Source organism: Bacillus rossius, chromosome 1 (assembly GCF_032445375.1).
Source record: "Bacillus rossius redtenbacheri isolate Brsri chromosome 1, Brsri_v3, whole genome shotgun sequence".
NCBI lineage: Eukaryota > Metazoa > Arthropoda > Insecta > Phasmatodea > Bacillidae > Bacillus > Bacillus rossius.
Genome location: NC_086330.1, coordinates 153,641,226 through 153,666,395, shown reverse-complemented (window position 1 = coordinate 153,666,395; position 25,170 = coordinate 153,641,226). Strand labels below are relative to the sequence as shown.

At 35.3% G+C, this 25,170-nt stretch overlaps 1 protein-coding gene across 3 annotated transcripts in view; it reads right to left on the bottom strand.

Annotated features, from left to right (window-relative positions):
* Positions 1 to 1,992: 1,992 nt before the first annotated feature.
* The window catches only part of LOC134546308 (phosphatidylserine synthase), a 45,602-nt gene continuing 22,424 nt past the window's right edge, over positions 1,993 to 25,170 (bottom strand). For 2 of the 3 annotated variants that reach the window (XM_063389032.1, XM_063389034.1), the window contains exons 4-8: positions 24,932 to 25,083; positions 23,469 to 23,723; positions 22,261 to 22,483; positions 19,705 to 19,807; positions 1,993 to 14,174 (exon numbers count right to left, since the gene is read on the bottom strand). In XM_063389032.1, coding sequence (XP_063245102.1) covers positions 14,089 to 14,174; positions 19,705 to 19,807; positions 22,261 to 22,483; positions 23,469 to 23,723; positions 24,932 to 25,083 — 819 coding nt within the window. In that variant the 3' untranslated portion in view covers positions 1,993 to 14,088. The remainder of the gene's footprint in view (positions 14,175 to 19,704; positions 19,808 to 22,260; positions 22,484 to 23,468; positions 23,724 to 24,931; positions 25,084 to 25,170) is intronic. The other variant, XM_063389033.1, reaches the window with a different exon arrangement.

The following is a 25,170-nucleotide window of genomic DNA, read 5'->3' as shown; positions in this document are numbered from 1 at the left end:
GGCCCAGGGTTTTCCCTGTGTCTATGCAGGTTTTACCTGGGTCACACTTAGCTAGCTTTTTAAGCTAGGCGACCAATGGGGCGTCAGTCATGGCGCCAATTGCAGCCATGGCTGGCCAGTAAACCCCAACACGCAATCGATTGCACGTGCCCTTGTCCTGCATGGTTCGAAACCCGCATGGTAGAGTGTATAGGCTTCGGCCTGAGACACACCTAGGTCCTCCCCTAACCTGGACCCTCCCCTACACACTTAGAATTAACTTAGGCTAGGAAAAAAAAAAATTGAAGGCTGTATAGTTAGTCATTGTCTGAGCACCGTTCCGAGTAGTCATTGTTCGAGTACCGTGACAATTGCTCCGTGTTTTATCTTTTCTGGATGTACATTTACATTTATTTTTGTGTTTGTTTGGTTGATCGTGATATTTTGATTTTAAGTGAATAAAATACAACAGGCAAGACATCAAACATTGCATATGAATTACTTCGTGACCTGCTACCAACCTGTATGTTCACTCATCACCTAATTTTGAGCTAGCCGAAGGTGGTGAGTGGTAACAACATGTACATGGAAGCTAAAGAAAATGTTAATTGCTGGAAAACGTAAATACAGAGAATGCAAAAATGGGTATCACTGCATACCTTTTCCTACAAAAAAAAAGTAACATGGCAACAAATGGCTGGTGGTTTGCTGCATAGATAAATGTTAGTGGTTTGCTGTGTATTCATTAGATGTTTGACCCGAATGAGGTAAATTCTGAACAGATGGCACAGCCTCACAAAGTCTATACGAATGCAAGGGACAATTGGTGAGCGGCAAAGGTTTTGGCAGTTATTTGTAGAGGTACTCAAATTTCGTTAATGACGAAATCACTAAATTTTACTAACGATTTTGGAACTACATTCTAAGCACTTACAAATGTGTTTCCAAACGCCTATTTTGATTTTACAGCATTTCGTTTTCACGAATTAACTGGTGATGCCGCGAAATTCATTACTATTCGCGATATTCTTGTTGATTCATGAAATATCCCCGAAATGTCAGAATTTTAATGCGATATGAATATTAAGTTTCACAATAATACTTTTGCCGCAAAACGTATTCGTTTAGTAAACCAAAACATCGTAAGCCATCTTTATTATGAGATGCGCCATAGATAAGTTGAAGCAAAATAAATACCAAACACTCGGTCTGAAAGCAGCAACCATTTATCAGCGTTCCTAGCAGGATGTGGATGAAGTTAGCCGTTTGGCCATATTCGTTTCCGTTGTATTGCTTGTAAATAATAACAGAGAGGTTATGGGATTTTATCGTCGCAATATACCGGTCATGTGAAATGACAAAATGAGGTTTGAAAAGATCCTACGTTCCATGTAAATAGTTAAATGTGAACGAAAATAGGTAGTTGCGGTTTGTTTTGTTTGAAGTTACCTTGGTTTACTTGATACTTCACATATAGCACCGAAATCCTATAGTTTATTTACCAAAATCAGGCAGTTTTATTTACCATTTTTCACGGGCTCTAGTTATTTGCCATTAACAAATTCTGTGTTATTGTTTGGGAATATGTATATTTTTAAAGATTAATGATAAATATAGTTTAAAGGTTTAAAGATAAACATTATTATTTAATTTTTTTCTCCACAAATGCTGAACATTATATGCGGGAAGCATCTACAAATGTAAAAGTTTTAAATAGGAAGAATTAACATAGGAATATATATGGAAGTAATGAAGGGAATATGCTGGAAAACGTATTATGTGGGTATGCCTTCAATGAGTTTTACTGTGTATACTATACTAACCATATGAGGCAATTGCTTATTAAATTTCTTATAAAATGGGGCTGTGTCAAATTAAATGTGTCACAGCTATTGCTTATTTTAAAGTCAGAGAGACTTTTGCACAACTGTATTTGCAAACCAACTACATCTTTGTTCTTTTCCCTAATGACACAAATATGTTCTTAAGTTAGGCTGAGATGCAGAATAATAATTATTTTAAAATCTCATGTCATTTAGAGACAGAGATATTTATTCACAGTTACTGGAAAACTGCACTGTTTGCAGTTCAATACTACATGTACACAGAGCTAATCACTTGCCCTTATCTCATCAGCGCTGCTCCTGCTAGAGGAGCGAGCATACATCTGAATGTACCTTCATGTAACTGTGCCAAGGAAATACAAAACAGCAATAGTACAACTTATGTTACTAAGCACATCTTGAATACACAGTTAAGTTACATTCGTACATCACTTAACACACGTCCTACAAAACACACACACAACATGGGTGCAAAAATTGAAGATAAGAATTTGCACTATTTTCAATAACATAAATAAAAAATTACCCTTTCGAAAAAGTCAAAATATGCAATTAATAGTTTCTTAAGTTTGCAATCAGCAATGTGTAGTCTATATATTTCTAAACAATCATCCAAGCTCATTTGAAATTAACATACTGTAACTCTAGAAAAAATCCATTCAAGTATTTAAATTATAATTCTTCCAAATATATTTAAATTCAAGGCAATAAATACATCTCCATAGAGTAATTCCACCTGTTGATTTTTAATTACAGTTCGTATATCTAGTTATATACTAATGTGGTAAGTAAAAATGATTACAGAAATGTATCAAAACACAAAATAATTACATTAGTAATAATAATAACACTGCAGCAAAATCTTATTAAAAAGTACATAAAAAAAAAATTGGTTGTCTATAAAGTCGGTTTACGGACAATAGTTTAACATGACGTCATAACAAAACAATGATGAAATGATTGCATACTTTTATGAATAAAACTGAATCATTTTTATTGAATTATCATTATTTTGTATGGATACAAAGAAGGAGTGAAATGAAATCTACAATTTAATTGATAAATTTACTTTTATTTGTACTTATTAATTCAAATATGTTTAATACTTTAACGAAGAGATTATTTTAACTATAACTTTTAAACATGTTTGCTATTTAACTTCAAGATCGTCGAGAATATTTTACGCTTTTTCGCAATTACACATTTAACGACGAAGATTGTTCGTCGTGAAATTAAACGTAGAATTGAATAAAAATGCCCTGGCAGTTAATAAAATAAGTATTAGTAAGTTTAAGAAAGAATTTCGGCTTTAATCTCCAACCCAAACGCTCGTGGTGCACTAGGGCCGAGATTAAAATTCGTCGAGAATATTTTACGTTTTTATGTCTTCCAGTGCTCAAAATGATTTACAATTGTGGCCCCGGGCACGAAATTTTATTTATAATTCTTTAATAATAACGCCCCTCACGATAAAGAAAGGAAAATATGTATTAATGAGTGCCTGGCTGCCGCGGAAGCGGATAGATAGCGCGATTCGTTCGGTTCGCGTCCTTCACCATAGGGGAATAATATTATTTCGTTTTTATAATATGATTTTATAACAAATACGCATCCCAAATACACCAAACTTATTTATAATGTGTTACAATATTTTTAAAATATTGTGCAAAAGATCCCGGGTGTAATTTGAATTATTATGTGTAACTGTAAAACATCATTGTTCGTACAAAAACATATTTGAAAATTCAACATTACTTTTAAATAACCGTACCGATTGTACTGAAAATCGGTGGACGATCGTTAAATTACATAATATTAATATTAATTATTCAAACAACGAAAACATGATTGAAAAGTAAAATCGATTGTTGTTCCAATCGAGTGGAAGAGAGATGCAGTGCAAATGTACAATGAGTGTAACGGGACACATCGTAGTGGGACAATGTGCGTTACGGGACACTTTTTCGTGCGTGCAGCATGCATTCATCGATTTATTAGACGTCACGTCAAAAACTCAATTTTAGTATTTAACAATTAAATTACAATTATGTATTAATTTTGCATGATCTTGAACAATTACTGCCTTTCAAACCAAATAAAACAACTGCATTTTTTGATGTTAAATGCATTTTCATTTCTTCTTCATATGTCTTAATAATATTGCCAAATTAAATTGGAAACCATCATTTTAGTTTAAATATGCTTATAATTGACTTGAACTGCATTACATGTTATAACAAATAATTACACTGCTGTTTTTTCAAAGATTTTTTTTAATGAAAATATATATTTTTGATTTATTTTCAACTAACATGTAACATGCAAAATATTGTTTTCTAATTGGCACAAATAAATAAGTTATGTTTCACAATCGTTTTGTTTCCACTTGACAAGTCAAAATTTTAACCACATAACATACCAAACTTACCATATCTAATCTAACAAAAATTTTAGCATGATACACCACAAAAATTTTTTTCTTTGTTTTCGCTGGATAACATTAAAAAAAGGAGTAACGGAGAAGGTTCCAATATATTTAAAAAAAGAGAAATAATTTGAAGTTTAACAAGTCTGTACTTTATAATGAGATTTTACTTTGCTATGATCACAATGACCAGCCTTAAATCAGGTACATTATATTTCTACAAGGACATACATTAATTTTAACCTAACTAAATTAAACGAAGTCCAACAGGCAACATGCATATATCATCAATACTGTTACCCAGCCATTATTTTACTAATAATTAATTAAACAAAATTTACAAAAATCATGAAATAAAAAAAAAAGACAAAATTAAACTAGCACATTAAAAATGCATTCCTCACGCCTGACCTCGTCGTGATGCCATAGCTCAGATGCAAGTTAACATGACATGCATGTATACAATTGAAATAGTCGTGAAGCATAGGTATTTAAGACAAGCAATACAAAAGAGACACCATGAAATCCCAAATGATGTCTTGACCACACTGTACAAAAAAACAAATACACAAAAAACATTCTTACGATTAGGAAAGAGGACGATATAAAGAAAATATGGTTTTTAACTACCTTATAGCACATGTTTCATGTGAATAATGTTTTACTGAATATTTGACTTGACTCAGCGCATTATTTAAATTAAATAAATTCATGTACCTACTTTCCGATCCTCCTTCAGGGTGGTAACCCAAGTTTAAGAGGTTTGAAGACCATTATAATCTTGGTAGTCTTGGCACCTAAATCTCTGCACGACCATGTGGATTAAAATCTCACCTTACCCAATTTTACAAAACATGAGTAATTTACTACACAACCAGAATCTATTATTTTCAATATTAAAAAATTAGGAACTTAAGCTATTAGGTATACATATACCAGTCACAAACAAACATCAAATTAATTAAATTATAATAATAAATTTATATATTTGGATACTATTTATACCTATTTGAGCACCATTTTTTAGGATGAAGAATATGTCTTAACATCATCTCACACAGTATTTTCTATTACCACATTAATTAAACAAAAGATTATCAGTTCTGAGTGTTTTGGATTGTGTGATATTGGCTGCATAAATCACTAAGTATTTTTAAATAGAAAATTTTGTTAATATCACTTTTCTTTCTTTTTTTCAGTAAATTACAACTTTAAGATAATATATCTGCATGTTGCCTTTTGATTTAACTTGAGAAAAACACACATACACCTTACTTGCTAATACATACTTGTATGCTTTCATTTCAACCAATTACAGTAAACTCCCAATCATCCAGAAACTGGTTATTCAGTTTGCGGGTTAACCGTGCCACATTTCACTACCATAGACCAAAAACAAAAATAATTTTTGACTATTTATTATTTTATTTTTGCCATTTATTAATGTGACAGAGCATTTTATGCTGTGATACAAGACTAAAACTGCTGCCAAACAAAGTGATAGTATGCATCATGAATTTGGAAACTGCTAGTGGAAATTATACATGCATCCCTGTAAGCAGTGCGTGCTTGTGTTCCACGTGCCTTTGTGAACCTCGTTCTGGTTGGTGCCGGCACTCATGCAAGTGATAACTGGTCTGCATAGTTTCAAGGCAGGATTCGCAACATAGCGGTACTTTATTTTTTATCATAATCTTTAGTGTCAGTAATGTCTAATAATTAATAATGAACATAAACCAGTGGTACTCAATATTCAACAAAAATTAAAAATTATTGACATGAAATACGGCTATGTTTTAATGATATGTACTGCAACCTTTTCTACAAATTGCGTCTAACACTTAAGTACCTATCATGTACAACCTTATACAGTGTTTTTCAGTTATCCATGGACCCCTGTAAATAATATTTTTTTTTAATAATATGATTATTAATGAGAATATAATTATTACCTCAGATAATTGGGAGTCTAATGTATTTACACACTGCCATACTTACTCTGGCTGAAAATGGTTGATGAATACATTGCCCCTTTAATAACATTACATCAGGCCCACCAGGTTTTTTTTTTTTTTACTGTTTGCCATTCACATTTTTACACAACGCACAGTCAAACTTTAATAAATAATGATGTCATCACATAAACTTGAAATTGGACTCATTGTCATTACATACTTTACAAAATGACACTTTAAATAAAACTGCCATTGCATAATTCTCAGTGGTTTTTAATTACAAATATCTAAAACAAAAAAGTAAAAGTTAAAAAAAAAGATAAAATCATTAATTGTTAATAAATTATAATTACTATATGATACACTTAACATATGACTTTTCATCCAAGATTAGTGGATAAAATTAAGAATTTACAAACAAAAATTCTTCCTTAAAAGTAAAGCTTTTTAAAATGTTTTAATCTTAGTGCACTCTGCTTAAGATATTGCACCTCTCAAAGCCACATTAACAACGGGTTTTTTTTTAAATGAGACGAAACATTTTAGTAATTTTTAATATAAGGAAAGAGATATAAAACATAACTATAGGTTTCATATGCAACAATCACGAGTTGATGCCTCACCTTTTGCAAAAACGTTTGACATAATTTTCTGAGCAATTGCACACAAATTTTTTAAGTAAACAACATCTACATGATACCATATAGATGCATCTATGGCATCTTATAAAAACAAATCATTGATGACCACTATGAGGTCAACTTTTTTCACCTTATGTTTTGTTATTCACAAAAAAAAACAAGTGTTAAAATATATTCAGAAAACTAGTAAGGATGGCCATGAGTGCAAATTTATCATACATTACTTTTTCAATTACACCTTTTTCAACACGTTCTATGCAATTATTTCAGACAATGTAAATACATGTATTATGACAGATATTTTCTTGTTGAAACACATTCAAAGAGTACTTACTGCATTTTTCTTAATAACTGGCTGTTTAAAAATGAAATATTCCTTACAAGAAAAATTTGGTACAAGCTGAGCTCATCAGAATTTATATGTTGAGCTGCTACAAAACGGTTTAAGTTGTACCAAAGTTTGCTCTGCATAACAGCAGACATCAGCATGGTCGAGAAATTAACTCACCTTCTAGCTATCAAGCAGACTAGGCGTTGAGTAACAACAAAGTATGAACTAATCTTTTATACAGTCAAAAATTCTGGCCATACTTTATTCATGCACCAGATGCTATTAATTTCATACAAAGAAAAAAATTTGAGTACTTACTCAAAATATTGCCATTATACGGAAATAATAACTCAGGTAGTGAAAGTGTCGTACTCATTATGTACATGCACAAATTAATTGATGCTAGTATAAATATAATGAAGGCATAAAATAAATGCAAACAATAATATAATAATTTTGACCAAATTTCGAAGTGGATTGTTTTTATAGTCAAAAGCAGAAAAACCTTTTGTAACAAAATGTTTCTAATTGTATTTTGAATTAGAGCTTAAGAATTATTGCAAGTGACAAAGTGTGTATGTACAAATAAATTAAGCATCTTTCACATGAACTTCAGCTATGTGTACTACAATAAAATTGTGTTTTGGGTACCAGCCATTTTTTATACTAAAAACTTTACCACATATAAGTGCATTAAAACATAGTATGAAAATTTAATTTAATGCAACACAGTGCGACTGCTAATATGACTCCATAGATAAGTTTTATGTACAATCTTTACTATGAAAAAGAGAAACATTTTATGGCAACTGATAAAAAATCACACAGAAAATTAATTATAACAGCAATTATAACACCATATCCACACTTCCATTCAAACTACATTTATAACACTTCCCAGCTTTTATTTGATTTTCATTAATTTCTATAAATAATTGCAAAAAAAAGAAATTTAGCATATTGATGAAATAGTCTACCTAATTTGCCAGTTCAACAGACGCACACAAAAAAACATAAATCCTGAATTTTTTTCCTCATTAAAAAGATTTATATTTGTAAGTATTAGGGCACAAACAGTTTTGTTTAAATGCCAACAGAACCTGAGAAAAGCACATCCAAAGACAGAGTACAATTTTGCACAAAAAATAGGAACAGCTTCATGATTTGTGGTAGTGATGTGACTACGTGTAAGTCTGAGTAGTTAGTCTGCTTGGGTGTGCAATTTGGAGGCACACTGACTTAAGCGATGTAGACCCATAAGCTACATTTTGTATTACCATAAAAAATAGTTTCAACTAAAGTCTTTTTCAAAAGGCATGCAAAATGATAATTGGCATGGTTAATGCCAGAAAACTACTTGCAAAACACTAACTAAAAAAAGATTGTAAGACTACAGAAGGATAGTTAAGTATCTTTTAAATGCAAGCCAAAAATAATATTAAAAGCAATACAATTTTTGTTTAAAGTATAGTTGTGTAGGTTATTTATTTGCATTGCAACAAATGCACTACTAGTTTTTGTATTTTAATTTAGATACCAGCACAAACTTTGGAAAATTTGGAATCCATACTAATATTATAAATGCGAAAGAAAGTAACTCTGTCTGTCTGTTACCTTTTCACGCCTAAACTAATAAACCAATTTTGATGAATTTTGGTATAGAAATAGATTGGACCTTGGAGAAGGACATAGGCTACTCTTTGTCAAAAATAAATAAAATTGGATGGGGGTGAAATAGGGGATGAAAGTTTGTGTGGGGAATCAATCATTTCTTTTTTATACTTTTTCACGCCCGAACTTCTCCACAGATTTGAGTAAAATTTGGCACAATTTGGAATAAGACAAAGGCTACATATAATTATGAAATTCTATTATTAAGGGAGTGAAAAAGAGGTAGATTCAGATTTATAATAGAAAATCATAGCAAGTAGTTAATAGAGATAATATCAGTGATAGTGTATTATTTCTCTATGTCCACCACATGGTCATGTACAACCTTCTACTTGGTAAGTTTTCTTCTAGTACCGATAGATTGCATTGGGTTGCAAATGCCCGTTGCCATGGAGACAAATCATCAACAATGATCAATTTTTTAGTTTGGTTTGCTGTATTTTTATAGTATGTTTAACCTATAAAGTTAGAGATTTTGATTTTATCATGATCCTGGTTAGGACTTTAGGACAAAGTTACTTTAAATAAAATAGTTTTGTTTTTTTGTTGTAGTTTTAATATATGTAATTACTTAGTAGGAAGGTGGTAAAGTACTTAGTTATTTTTCTGTATGATTCTTATTACGTAGTTATATACTTAGAGATTTCTGTAAAATGTTAGATAGCTTCATCGCAAGGAAAAATATTCTTACTCTTATTTTTGTTCTTTTTAAGGTACCTACTGCTTCCGATATGCCTCGCAAGAGTAAATCTAATCTGGCACTAGAAGCACAATTTTATGGTGAATCGCGATAAAACAAAATAACACAGAAATTTGGTTATATACACGAAATAAAACTAAATATGTCGAAGTCCGCGAAATAATGCGAAATATACCGAAGTCCGCAATATAACCTTAATTTGCGTACTGCCACGAGTTCAGAAGTTCCACCAAAGACTACATGGTTGACGCATGATGGTGAAGTGAACACACGAAACAATTTTCGTATATTTGGACGTTGCAATACCAATTTGACGCATTAGACCACAACGAAGCGCTAGTGTAGCATGTTTTATTTGTGTTGAAATTATTTTTTTTAGTAACGTGAATATCTAAAACTATCCAAAACTAATGTTTTGTTTGTTGTTTAGTTCACGAAACCAGCAAATGGTACTATTTTCAGTTTATATTGTATGATTTCAAGCAGTTTGAAATGTAGGCTTGGTGAATTTTGCTACGGCAAATCAATGTAAATTATTCTGAAACACAAATATTTTATAATGCCGAAGAATAAAGTCTCTGCAAACGAGAGGGTTAAGGAGTTTGTTGGTGAAGGTTTTTACATGTGTGAAAGTAATTTGATGTGTAAATTTTGCAACTGCTGGCTCGAACATGAAAGACGCGATACTTTGGTGAAACATGTGTCGAGTGAAAAACATAAAAGGTGTAAAAAAGAGTGGAATACCCACAAAAAGGCAAGTTTCTATTTCAGAGTCGGCAGTTACAATGAAAAAGGCCAAATTATAAAGAAGACTTAATCATAAAAACCACTGACGCCTTTGTTTCAGCAAATATCCCGGTGGAGAAATTGGACAATCCTGCACTTAGAGCATGGTTTCAAGAGTGTGTGAAGGGTGGTGGTGACCTACCAACTGCAGATTGGCTACGAAAGAAGTACATCCCGATAGTAGCAGAAAATAAAAAAGAGACTATAAAATAATTAGTCAGTCACATTCCAATGTGTGTTTTGGCTGACGAAACTACAGACAGGAATGGGCGCTGTGTGTTCAAATTTATTTTCAGGACCCTTCAGCCAGGTGCAACACAATCATCACATCTTGCTGCATATGTTGTTTTGGATTATGCAGATTCTGTATCATGTACTCGTGCTGTTTTAGACACACTAACTAAATATGAAGTGGATCATTCACACGTGTGTGCATTTGTATCAGACTCTGCTAGGTACATGATTAAATGTGCCAGTACATTTCAAGGGTGTTGGGTGATCGTGTGATACATGTGCAGTGCTGGGCGCACAAAATTCATTTAGTTGGAGTTGTTCGGCAGTCTAACCTTGAGCAACTCAATGATATTATAGTAAAAGGTAAAAAATTCATTTCAGAACACAAGAAAGTGCAAACATAAGTACTTGGAATTTCTGAACACCAAATACTCTCATGATCCTGCAATGTGCATGCACTTTCCACAACCTGTTCTTACCAGATGGAACACATGGTTTGAGTCTGTTGTCTATCTCAGCATACATTTGCAGGATATCTTGGAATTCTTTGAAGAATTGAGAGAACACAACATTGGCATTAAATTCCTGAAAGAAATTTCTGCAGAGGAAGTGAATGTTGTGAAAGCTGAAGCTCTGTTTGTGGCACAAAACTGCTCTCCTCTAACAGAGTTGATAACTTCCCTAGAGGGTAATATGTACCCAACTGCACATTTGTTGACAACAAAATTGAAAGCTCTGCAGAACAAATTCAGTGTTTTGAGCAGTGGTGTTGTTTCAGCTTCAGTAAATGACTTGATCTGTGAACTACGCACCGTGAAGCAGGCAGGATTGAAACAATGTTTGCAATTAACTGGCAAGAAATGTGAAGCTAAACTTCTAGAACTGATGCAGAATGATCCTTGCAGGGAAACATTTCAGGCAATTGATCACTTCTTTAACCCGCAAAATGTAAGAAGGGTGTGCATGAAACCTGAAAACGTACAAAAAGTAATCCTAAACCGACCTGCGATTTCTCATATTCCCAGCGAAGTTTTTATTGAAGCATATGTCACCTTCAAGCTTATTATTACAGAAGAACTTGCAAAACCAGAAACAAAGACTGTCGATGTTGCGCAAGTTCTGTGTTCAATGAAAACCAATTACAGTGAATTTTCAAATGCTGGATTAAGAGCAATATGGTTCCCAACTGCAAATGTTGATTGTGAACGTTCATTTTCGAAGTACTCTCTACTCTCTAGTAGTTTCTGACAGGTGATCTACACTTTCTCCAGAAAATGCAGAGCATTTAACCATGCTAACATTTTAGTGTTATTAGCCAATATTAGTGTAAATAAAAATGAATGTAATTTAACATACCTTTCCAAAGGAGATGTTTTTTGACAAAATTAACTGTACCATGTTACAGTTTATTAAGTTATTTTCAAAGTTTGGAGTTCATTAGTTTAAGATTCAAATTTAACCATTCTGTAAGTGTAACACATGCTATTTATTATTTTATTAATATTTTACAATGTGTTTTTTGCATTAAAAATAATTGATCTCTCTCTTGCATGAATATTATTTTTAATACATTAGATAAGTTATCGGATTGCTTATAAAAGTCTTCAATAATAAAAGCTATAACACCGAAATCTGTTTTTTTAAAAAAGAAATTTGCCTTATAATAACACCATAAAATCTTGCCTCTATCTAGCACGTAACTCTAGCCAAGCTCGAGCTGCGAAAGTAGCTAGAACCCAAGATTCTGAGGAGCAGACTCAGACCCAGCAGATTTTAGACGCTGAGCGTCACGCAGCTCAAAGAGTTGCAGAGACCTTAGAGCAGACTCAAGCCCATCAGGTTTTAGATGCCGAGCGACATGCGTCATCGATAGCTGCGGAGATGCCTGAAGAATCCTAAAGAGGACATGGTTCAAATGCTGAACGGCAGACAGGAAGGAGACATGCGTTTCAAATGAGTAAATGGGAGTCGTTTCACGATGTTGCTTTTGATTATGACCCATTGATTGATTATATTAACCATTGATTAGTTCTCGTAGGGAGAATGGATGAAAAATGTATACATTGTGAAGCACTCAAGTGGAAAGAAGAAACTTCGGGTATGAGTGGTTCTGGTGTTGATAAAATCTGACACCGTTTGACCGATAATCAATGAAAGTTGGCACATCGAAGGGTTTTTTTCATGGAGAAGGTTTTTAAGCTATCCATTTTTTTGTAACTCGCCGCTAGATGGCGCTGCAACGCATCAACTTCTAAGCTAAACCGTTCAACCAATCACCATGGGTAAACAGAAAATCATAGGTTGTAGACATACAAACAGCAATTGTGTGTCATTTCTGTATGTCCACCACACTGTCATATAGCGCTATCAATTTTGCTATCACCCTGTGCTCAACCCTGGGAACTCCGGGTACTGAAGCTAGTATTTCATACTTTAGCTTCAGCTGTGAGGAACGAGTTCCTTAATTTTTTTTCATTTCAATTTCTGCATTTAACAAAACAATCTTATACATTCTATAAACTAATCTACGGCATACACTTAGAGAATAAGGTTTTCTGAGTTTCCATGACTATCACAGATTTTTGCTCAAATCTCTTATTAAAAAGTACAGCAACATCATGGTAACAAACATGAGAATGACTTAGAATAAAAATAGCAAAAAGATGATAAAACTTTCAACAGTGGTGGTAGGCAGAGTGTTTTTTTTCATACATACCACAAACAGATTCTATGAGTTTCAATGGGTGTAAAGCAGGTCACACTTTATAATATCAGTGCTGCCATCAGAAACAAATATCAAAATTTAAATTTACCAGCAGGTATGATAATGAACACCTTAATTTTCACGACAACTTTACGAATGTAATGACAGTCTACAGCACACTCATTTGTAACATTATAAATAACTGCCCATGTCTGCACCTAAAGAAGCTTCACACAGGTTATTTAGACCACTTTTACAGTCCCAAAAGTAAAACTCTGCAGCTAGCACACACCGAAATCCCTGCTGTTCTTGAAAGCACACTTTTACGAATCACTGGGTAAATGCATATCTAAAGCTGCTGCTATTTTATAAAATAACAATTACCTTCTATAAAAAATTCCTTCAAAAATTCTCTCTTGTACCTTATCTTTTATTTTTGTTATAAGTATAACAAAGACATTTCTATAAGCTACAATGAAATCATTCACAAAAACATACAGCCACTAAAAATATAACATCAGACTTGTGAGTGATATGGTCTGCATTAACCATGATACCAATGTGATTCTCATTAACCATGATACCAATGTGATTCTGCCTGTAGTGTGTAATTATGTAATTGGCTGATCAAGAAACATCAGCCAATCGAGAAAAATCAATGTGTGCTAGTGCTGAAAAAAAACATCCTTCTCCGTACTGCATCTAGGATAACTGGAGAGACATACTTCATGGACACATCAAGCGTGTATCCTGAAAAGAAGAACATATTTCTCACACAAGCAACTCATTGGACTTGAGTTTTGACTTCGGAATAATGCCTATTGAGTTAGACTTCCATTTTCTGTAGAGGTAATAAATCTTCTCCTCACCTCTTCATGCTGTCCTTTCAAATCTCCCGAACCACCTGCAATTAACATACACGTATAATTTAAACAAAAACAAAAATTAGTACCTAATATGTATGTACTTAAAAGTTTAAAAACAAAAACAATCTCCTTGGAATAACAAAAAAGAAAAGGCAATGTGCAAGAAAATGACTTAGATGATTTATAATATCTCTGAAGTACCATGGAGAGAATAGCTATTTTGGAGATTTATTATCATGATGGTCAACATTCAGAAAGGTCACATGTGTTTTTTGTGCATTATGGGAGTCTTGAACCTCTGTATTTATTAATCCAAGTCAATATATCCATTTGCTTTAAGTTTTCTAAAATTGTTACATTTAATATGGTCCCAGGAATGATGTCAAGTACTGCATGTGTACGTAAAAACATATAGTGCAGTAATATCTACTGCAGTCACAACAAGGCATCGTGCCAGCGTGCCATCAGGCTTGTGTATCATATAGAGTGCAATAAAGCACAGTACGTCAAAATTTGCAATCTTCCCTTCCATGCTCCAGTGTACGTTAACAGTTACAAGGCACTCCTGAAGGCAGATAGTCGGATCTCCGTATCCGTCCAGTGCTACCAGAGTTGTGCAAGCCTTGCTCCCTGTGCCCCGACATTATCCATATGGTCTGAAGCCCACCCTGACAACCACAGAACTGCCCTGCGAGTCCACGCACAGAGCATTTACAAGTATTTCCACGGACTGGTGCCTGTTTTATAGAGATGAAAGAGCCTGCAAAGTCATTAGAGTTGAGCCGAGTTCAGTAATAATATACCTTTGCGTTAAGCCGAGTTAAAAAATTATATACTTTCGAGTCGAGCCGAGTACAGTAATAATACCTTCAAGTTGAGTAAACTATATGAATAATACATACCTATTTATGATTTTTAATTGAGTACCTAATTCACACTGGATTCTGGAGAACCGAGAATCTTTTCTTTAAAAAAAAATATATATATTTTTAAACTTCCTGATATTTCAAAATTGTTATTCAAGAGAGTTTTGTAATACATAAAGTATTTTACAGTTTTAACAAGCTGTGAGGTTAGGTATTGCAATGCTATTTAGTATTGCAATGCCATCTATGAGAAGGACTTAGGACTTGAAAACATGCCAGGAAGTAACAAAGTTAATTTTAATTTTAATTTTAATATTTATGGACAAAAGGCTCTTCTTCAGAATTACATTCACACTACTGAGTATTTTTAGATACCAGTTGGATTTAAAAAACACCCCTTTGTAGCATATTTGAGCAACATTGGTCGATTAACGGACAGGTTACGTTTCCTTCCGGAAAGTGTCTGTTAAACAAAATGTCCATTAATTAAATCAAATTTCCCCATAAGGAACAATGTTAATGTCCTGGGTTAGGTTCCTAAACCTTCCAAAAATGAATTAAAAGTTTATGGCTGGGCGGCATAGCGGGATGACGCATTGCAGCACAGACACAATACCAAAACCTTGTCAGGTTGGATAAGGCCAACTGAAGGTTGTAAACAGATTAGTCCAGTGACCTTGTCAAAAGTAAGGGTGAGAGAAAGAAGAACACAAGTAAAGGCTAATTCAAACACACCAGCGACTTGACAGTGCCATGGTCGGCCCATAATTTCACGACTGTGATCTCATATTGAGTTATATGTTCACAATGAATAGTGTCTCATCCGTTGTCTTGCTACACTCCTAAATATCGACTAGTTGTACGGCCGTAAAACAAGTTGTACGGCCGTGAAACAAGAAAATATCTTCCGCAATAATCAGAGGTCAGAGTACAGTGATGGTGGCAGCACTGTTTGCAGCGGCACGGACACAAGTCAGGTGAATGTGAACAAAAGACTTTAAATTCCTAGAAGAATATTTTGAACCTTACTGGTGGCTTCACGGGCTATCACGGCACGGGAGTGTATAAATCGTCCTGAAGTGATAGCTGATAGCACAAGTGACAACTGGCTGTTTACCCTCACATGCCTATGATGAAGGGGCAGTTAGACAATGAAAGAGGGGGGGGGGGGGGAGGAACTCAATGCAAACCTTTCTTTACATAACTAGAGGCCAATTTATTACTTTCTTTTTTTCATCCACATGGCTACGTATAACTTAACACGTTCATAATAATATTTCACTGAATGCAATGAACTGTTAAGAACTTTATCTGTTTGTATCTCAGGTAAACACACTGTGAACGCACAGTGCCTGTAAAACAAAGGACTAAAGACTGGCTACAAAACTGTTTGTAATACAATGCTTGTGTACCGTATATACTCGTGTATAGCGCGCCCTTTTTCCCCCTCAAGTAAAGGAAAAAAATAAGGATGCGCGCTATACACGGCAAAAAAAAAAAAGTGAGGGGGCCGGCGGGGAGGAGGAGTGGAAGTCGTTAACTGACGGGTGATGTTTCTGGCCAGCCCCCACACATACGCACAAGCAACAAGGCCTTTCTTTCACACACACGCACGCACGCACACAACCTGGTCTCGCACACACGCTAACAGCACACACACACACACACACACACACACGTGCGCGCGCAAGCTCGCAGGTCTCTTGTTTATTTTTATACCTCCCCCTCTACAGGAAGCCAGCGCAGCTAGTAAAATAAAAGAGAGAGAGAGAATGTTGTCTCCATTCCCCCTCCCCCTACCGCTTCCTTGTCGCAGCTGCTACCGGTGAGTCATCTAGTCCTCCGCGTCACATTCCTGTCTGCCTCCCTCCCGCACTCCCCCGTTGCAGTTGTGACGATACAGCGCTTCATTATCTTCCGTCTACACGGCAGAGTTTACGTATTTTCCTGACGCATCACCACACATCAATTTAAATCATTTGTTTCATAGGTAATTACCTAACAGGTACCACAAAATGTTAGTAAAATTTATTTATGGGAAAAAAAAAAATTTTCTTTAGAATTTGTTGCAAAAATCGTGGTGCGCATTATACACGAGGGCGCGCTATACACGAGTAAATACGGTATTTTACTGACCAGTTAAGTTGGTGAATGACCTGCACAGATTCCCAGTCACAACGGGGTGCACATGCAGATGGAAGGGAAGAGTTGACTGTCTTTTTTCTCGCCACACACATTGTAAATATGTATTAGCGCCCAATCTTACCCTCCTTTTTATAAGAAAGGGAGAAAAGATACACAGACACTCTTTAAAAACAGTTAAGTCAACCTTTGATAAGCATTATGCATGTATGCAAGAATTATTCAGTGCATACTCAGGCTATTCAAGAAGCACCAACCCCGCCTGTTTGTTATTTGCCATGAGGAAATGTCAGCAGTAATGACTTCGGCGTCTGTTAACCAAATTAACAAAATATAATATCCATTAAACAAGTGTCTGGTAATCAAGGACTTACTGTACTCAAAAATACACTTTTCTGAATTTTTTAAATATATTTCCCCTTAAAAAAACATGCTATCATCTTGTTCAAACACTTTTTTTTACTTCAGTAAATGGATGTGCCAAAAATCATGCACATAAACTATACCTTATAAAATGAAAAATGTAAATATGAAACATACCACGATGTACGTTTACTAAAGCAAGTATCCCAGACCCCTCCCATATAGTCGTGATATTTTCCAACCTGCCGGGGAGGAGCATACGGCTATCAATCAGCATAAATAGAGTATATCTTGGTGTAAGGGTAACTGTGCATTAAGGGATGACCACTAGTATACTCATATACAAGAAAGATTTCAAGTATCTTTTTAATAGATCCCAACTCATCAAAAGGGAGGTATATAAAATTAAGATATACATAAGTATTCCATGAATACAAAAGTTTACAACACGTTAAGCTAAACAGTACAATATTGAGTAGAGCGTGACCGTAGTCGTCAAACCGTGTCTCTTACAATATGTGTTCGCTACACGGGCGAGAAGTCTTATATGTCAAACAGTACTACCTTAAGGTTAACATTGAATACTTAATTCTACTCCTAACTTCGTATACGCGCGTGTGGGGCGTATAATTTAGTTCGGTTATACAACAGTGGTTACAGACTTTAAAGTACATACGTAAATATTACTAGTGTCACAGAAACGTGTCTTTAATTACTTCTAACAACGTATATATTGGAACAGTGTTTCTGCAGGTATTGGGCGCATCGCGCACATTTTCATAGTGAGCCTAAGCAGACAATATAAGGAAGCGAGGTACGTTCTACGTTAAGTATACGAGAGACGCAACAGAAGGAAACCCGATAGTGCAAAATGTACATATCCTCCTAAGACGGGAGCGGGCCGGATTCCCGGCCATGGGCGGCGCCGAGGACAAGAACTAGTATAAATGAAAAAAGAAAAATTTAGAATTTTGAACGTGGCGGCCAAACGTAAGCGAAGGGGAATTCAAGCCACTACACACCAACACTCACCCACCCATGACCGGTGACCGGACGCACCACCCGCGACAAACTATTCGCACTAGAACTATATACTATCTAAGAACGAGGCGAGCGCGCCCAGCCCCTTTATACTCTAAGGAAATTAGTCCGGCGTAAGAACACACACATGCATAGTTACAAGCGACAAGCAAAATCCTTCCGCGCACCACAAGCGCCTAGAGAGGGGACACGTTGACGTCAACACTGGAGGGAGAAAATGAGGGGTAATACTCCGCTCAAGGGACGGCGCACTCACAGGTGAAAGAAAACAAAAAAGACATCACGTAATTAATAAGATGTGACGGAAGCAGTGCGCCTCAGCACACTGCAAATAAACAAAAAACTCAGTGTAGTTTTCTTTTCTTCTGCCATTTTATGATTGGAAACGAATGTCTAGACTTCAAAAACTGCAATACTAAGGCATTTTCAAACGCCACCTTACGAATTTCTTAAAAACAAAAATAAGGGAAACAAACTATGCATAAAATAATTATTTTTGCTGTGCGGAATAGCAAAACTATTGATCAAGTATTAATAGAAAATAAAACGAAAAATTCCAGAAAATATTTTCTTTTCCCAGTTTGTTTGCTATGTTACAAATCAATGATTTAACAGCAGGCCATTCTAAAATGGCATCTTTTCCAGTTTTATATCTGAAACAAGAACAGCGGAATAAATTTTTACGATTTTTGGGCTTTGTAATTATATACAATTAACCGTATTTAAAGAAAACTATGATAATACAAATATGAGATTACACTGTGAAGTGTCTGCAAAATAATGGTACGTGATTTTATGCTCGTTGCACATACCAAATATGTAGGTATGCCTACAGTTATCAGTAAAAGTTATTTGAGTATCATCCTGTTAAGTATAATATACTTGACTTTTGAGTCAAATCGAGCTTTAGCTACCTATATGCTTGACTCAGCTCAAGTTTTCGAGTCTTATCTATACTTTACTGTTTTTACAGCTTAGCACATCATCCACTAAATTTCACCTTAATTTTTGACATCCCTTTAACCTTATTTCCCACAACCCGGATATAACACCTGAGCCTGCAAATTTCTAATTTTATTTGTATCCCTAGGAAGTAACTATCTTTCTCACAAATATATCCCAAACTAAACAAAAATTGTTGGCAAGTTGCACATACCTATGTGGTTTGCCAACATGTTCTCAGCATCTGGATTTATGCATTGCTTAAATTGTCCGTCTGGAGTTTTCACAGGAGATGCTTCTCTTGAAATTTCTTCATTCTGAAGGGAAATTAACTACATTAGAAATGTTTAGCATATTTACACTAATTGGATAACATTCTGTAAAATTATTATTGCAATAAAATTTACAAGGGTAACTGTTAAGTTTTACTATTTTAGAAGATACCCTTGCATTGCGCCACTGTTCATTTATTTTAATTTTGATGGTGTTTCTAATAAAACGGATGAATCTAACTAAATAAATCAACAACATGACTGTGTAAGTGCAACTATTGTGCTTGGTCTGAAAGTTGCTGGTCAAATTTTGCATTATCATGAAATTAAATGTATCTCAGAAACTGCACAGCAATGTTTAAAATGGAGGACATTTGTAATGTAATCTGTTTAGGGCTATACTTCATCACAGAGTTGTACAACAGTACAATACAATAATACACCATGTAAGACCATCCCAGCATATCTCTCTAACTCTCTATCTCTCTCTCACACACACACACACACTCTCTATCTATCTCTCACTCTCTCTCCCTCCCTATCTCTCACTATTTCTCACTCTCTGTGTGTGTGTATATCACTGTCTGATTCAATATGTTTGCAAATAATTAATCTATGTTGGTTTTTAATAAATATAAATCTACAACTTAAACCAGCCAGAGAGAGAGCAAGAATAAGTGTGCATGTGTATGAGCATGTGCGTGACACCATGTGGCAATGTTGACGGTTATTCATCCCTCTCTTCGTTGTAAATGTCCCGTGAACTGGCACCCATACAATTATTGTGTCTATCTGAAGATTTATTTATGATGCAACTGTGCACAACCAGTATTGCTTTTGCATGAGATTTCCCATGCTTTCAACTGAACACCGTGACAAAACTGCAGCCATAGTTCAATTTATAAGTGCCAATTTTATATTCTTCCAGTCCTGCACAAGTCTGCAGTTCATGAGAGTTAGTTTTTAAGTTTTTATAGAAGGAACTGACAAAAAGTAGCTTTTGCCTTTTCTCTCTCTGTTGCAAAGTATGGGTAAAAAAATAATTACAACAACGAAAGGAAAATAAGGGTATAATATATAACAGTCTTTTCCTTTGTCTTTTTATTAAGTAATGTGAGAATTGGAGAGATCGTAAATATTCAGGAGGAAGGGAAGGGGATGGAGAGAGAGTGGGCTGTCTCACATCCTCCTGTAGTAAACAGACAAAGAAGAACCGAAGATCAATACCATTGCTGTATTTCTTACGCACCAATAAGTTGAGACACGGAACACAGAGACTTCACTTGTATCCATGGAATTCTAGTGAAGACATATATATAGATATTAGAGGGTGGCCCTTACAGTGAAAATGTTATATTTTTTGCCCACAATTAAAGGTGCAACCCATACACAAAGGCAACCCTCCTGTGGGTACATAGAGTATTTATATACCGTGTTTTATCGCATAATCGTCGCACATTTTATACTAAAATCAAGTTTGAAAAGTAGAGGTGCGACTATTATGCACAAAAGCATTTTTTGTTAGGTACAGTTTAATCATTAAAACAAAACATATTTAAGAAAAGCACGTTCATTTAAAAAGTAGAGTATACAATAAATAGCATGCCAAACAATTTAAATTAATTAGTCATGCAACAAAAACATTTTGTTCAACTTTAAATAGAAAAACCAAACTGTGACGCGAACGTGAGTCGGAGCGTATAACTATCGTAGTAAACACCACAAGAAAGCATGGGCTATCAAAGGTAGTTAACTCGGCACCAAACAGAGCGTGCGCACACTGCATGCAATCAATGAGCTATCTGTATCGATATTCGACTACGTGCGCGCGCTCTATACGGGAATCAACATAACCAAACGTGAATTATGCAAAATAGCGCTGGCTACATTTTTATATACGACACACAACGGTGACGAAGACAAAAAGATAAAAGTTATAACGTTTGAAAACATCTTTAAAAGAAAATTTACACATCAAACAACTTGGTATTTCTGTTAGTTAAATAAGTATGTGGTAACATCCAAATGAATATTAGATTTCAACTTTAAAATACACTGTTTTATACGGTAAAAAACCAACACAAAGCGCTAGGAATCTAAAAACATTATACGGTGTTTATGCGAGAATTTTTTTCCTCCAAATTTTGATGTCCTAAAATAACAGTGCTACGATTATGCAGCACGTGCGACGATTATGAAATAAAACACAGTAATTAAAGATGGGTTGATCTATGTCATACAATAATTTATTTTCTGCATATAGGCTGGTACTGTTTAAGCCAAAAAAATTTTTGTTGCTACCAGTTGGCATGGGTCCTACCTGACAAAAAAAAGACAAAATGTACTATTTAATTGGTTCTGTTTGTATAAAGAAAATTTGATATTATTTGTGTTTCTGTAAAAATATACCTATTTTCGAAAATTTTCCAACAGAAAGTTTTCCCAAAAATACCTTTCCAGAAAGTATTAACCACTGTAGAAGACGGCCCAGTGCGCACCTGGAAGTACTTGTGCCAGAGGACGCAGCCGTAGACGCACATGACGGACACGAGCAGCTGGACCAGCAGCCAGATGATGATGTTGACGGCCTGGGCCTGCTCGAACAGCTCCTTGCCGTTCTTGAGGCACAGTATGGCCTCCGTCACCATGATGGCCCCGTACACCCAGCACTGGGTGCCCACCCGCTTGCACTGGGTGTCCGTCACGTAGCTGTAGTACTGCCTGCGGGGGAAACCATTGCCACACGTTCTCAACTCACGTAAATTGCATTGAAGATAACTTGAACATCATCTCAAAATGAGAAAGAGTAGATGTCACCTAGAATGGTTGCGTCATCAACTGAAAAGAAAATGAATCCTCTTCAATACAAGAGGAAGAAGTTCAGCCTGAAGTTTATTTTGGGGGCAAAGTTTTTTTGAACTTGACAGTCCATAATATTTAAAGTGTGACTGCAAAAGCAAAGCATACAATATAGTCCTCAAAATTTGGGGGAGAAACACATCCGCCCTCCCCCCATTCGACACCTGGCTGAACCATCAAGAAGAGTTGAAACTTTAAGTTTTAAAAAGGTGGTGTGCTATATTGCTGCTAGAACACTTGAAAATCCCACTCTTGTTAATATTCAACAACTGTCTAATTACCAGACAATTAATATACTCTTCTTCAATATGACAAAGCTAAATATAATGCACCCTTGGCTAAATTGTGTTTCTTGCATTCAGCCCGAGTTTAGCTATATACATTCTGGCAGTTCTTCATAATCATAGGCATAAATAAAGACGGGTGGAGGGGGGCCATGGAATTAAACAGCCTTCTTGTGGGGGCCTGCTTGTGCTTGCAAATCGTAATTGTGAAATGAAAATTATAAAGTACTGCCATGAACCTATCAAAATCCTGCAGATTTTTGTCCCTGACTAATTTATGTTCCATAACCTAACATATAATGCCTTGAATTATGACATGAATAACTTTAAATCAAAAATGTTAATGGCTCCGATAATTAAATAGTTCGCCCAGAACAAAATTGTAACACATAAAAGAACTTTTTTTAGGAGGAAACAAATGCTACAAAGCATTAACTTTTAGGCTTTCAAAGTCATAATTACAATGACATCATTGTGGAGAGCAGTTCCAACACACTAGGTACAATATCACTCTGGGTTGCAATTTTGGATTAAGAAAAGATAAGAGAGCGACGTGACCCCACCTGACGGACGGGGCGACGATGACCCCGATGAGCACCAGCCGCAGCACCACGATGGGGTGCGAGGGAGGCATCTCGAAGATGTGCTTGAGGAAGAAGGTGTTGAGCTCGGACACCTGCCAGAACACCACCATCTGGCACAGGGCGAAGAAGCGCATGTACGTGCAGGTGGGGTCCAGCCAGCGCACATGCGTCCAGCTGCCGGGCGTGAACTGCAGCACCGCACGCTTGATCTTGCCGGACGTCGAGTGGATGTCCCTGTCACGCACACAACCACAACTCTGCAGTCCGCCGTCGACAAACCATGCACGCAGGGCCATCCAGAGGGTGTAGCAAGGGGGAGGGGGGAAGCAAAATCCCCAAATAACCGGAGCCCAGGCTCCAAAAAGGTCCGGCTGAGTTTCAAAATTGTTAACAGAATACGTAGAAAACTTTAAACGCTATGCATTGCTTGCAGATCACATTCAGTTATAGCCACAATAATGTTTACAATTCTTTAGATTGTTTTAAATTGTGGAGTTTAAAAATGTGTACATTTAAAATAAGGAGAGGGCCCGACACAATTATTTGCCCCACACAGTAGCACATAAATTTCCTAACCCTAGCAACAAGACTTTTCCTGCAAAAAATATAACATGAAAAATCACAAGGTCTTTTCTGATTGGCTGGCGCACAGACATGATAAAATTCCAGACTCTCCTGGGAAAAGGGCATCTGCCGATTTTCCCATTGTAAGAAAGCCTCAGCAACTGCAAAAACATCCAGAAATGTGACGCCGTCATGTCGCACAAATATCTCTCAACCTCTCTTTTATCAACACAATGCTCAATGTTCTAGAATCATAATTATAGCTTCTAAATACACACTTACTTAATTATAGTCATAAAACCTAAACTTAAAGTGCATAAAATACTGAAAGTCACATACATAAACTATAACTCAGCAAACCAATTAGAAACCCGTAAAAATATAGTATAATTGCTTATTTGAATAAAAATATTTAAATACCAAATTTAATTTAAAGAATATTTAAAATGACAAAATGCACATATGAAAAAATAGGTCACTATGACCTCGATGCTAAATAATCAGCTAATCTATCTGAATGACAAAACATTATATTTATTCCTCTTAAATATTCGTATATAAATTGGGGAGGCCAGGTCATGTAATGTTACAAAAGGTGTTACGAAACTGTTAATTAAATCATCCAGTTTGTGTATGCATTACGTATGTATTAAAACATTTTGTTAAAAAATGAGAACACTAAATGTTTTTAGTATTTCAATTAATAACATACTTGAGATGCTAGAATTATTATGTGTTTCTGACTACTATTTTTTACAATGGAAGAAAATTTTTCCTACTTTAAAAGTGGTGGAAAAAAAAAAAAAACAGACTATTTTCAATTGAAACTCAACCCTTTGACAAGTGACATCTCACATTAGGAACATGAACACACATACCTGATGCTGACCCACTTGTACTCTCTCATCTCCAGAATCTTGCATATCTTCAATCCAACCCAAATGCCTAAGCCATTGCATACCAGTATGTCCAGTATCAAGGTGTCCCACCAGCACTCGATGAAGTTAGGGAGAAGGTGCGCAAATGCAACCTGAAATCACAAGTAATTAACTTGTCATTAGTCATTACAGTGCTTCATCATCTCAAGGACTTTTAAAACTACACTAATGCTAGTTAA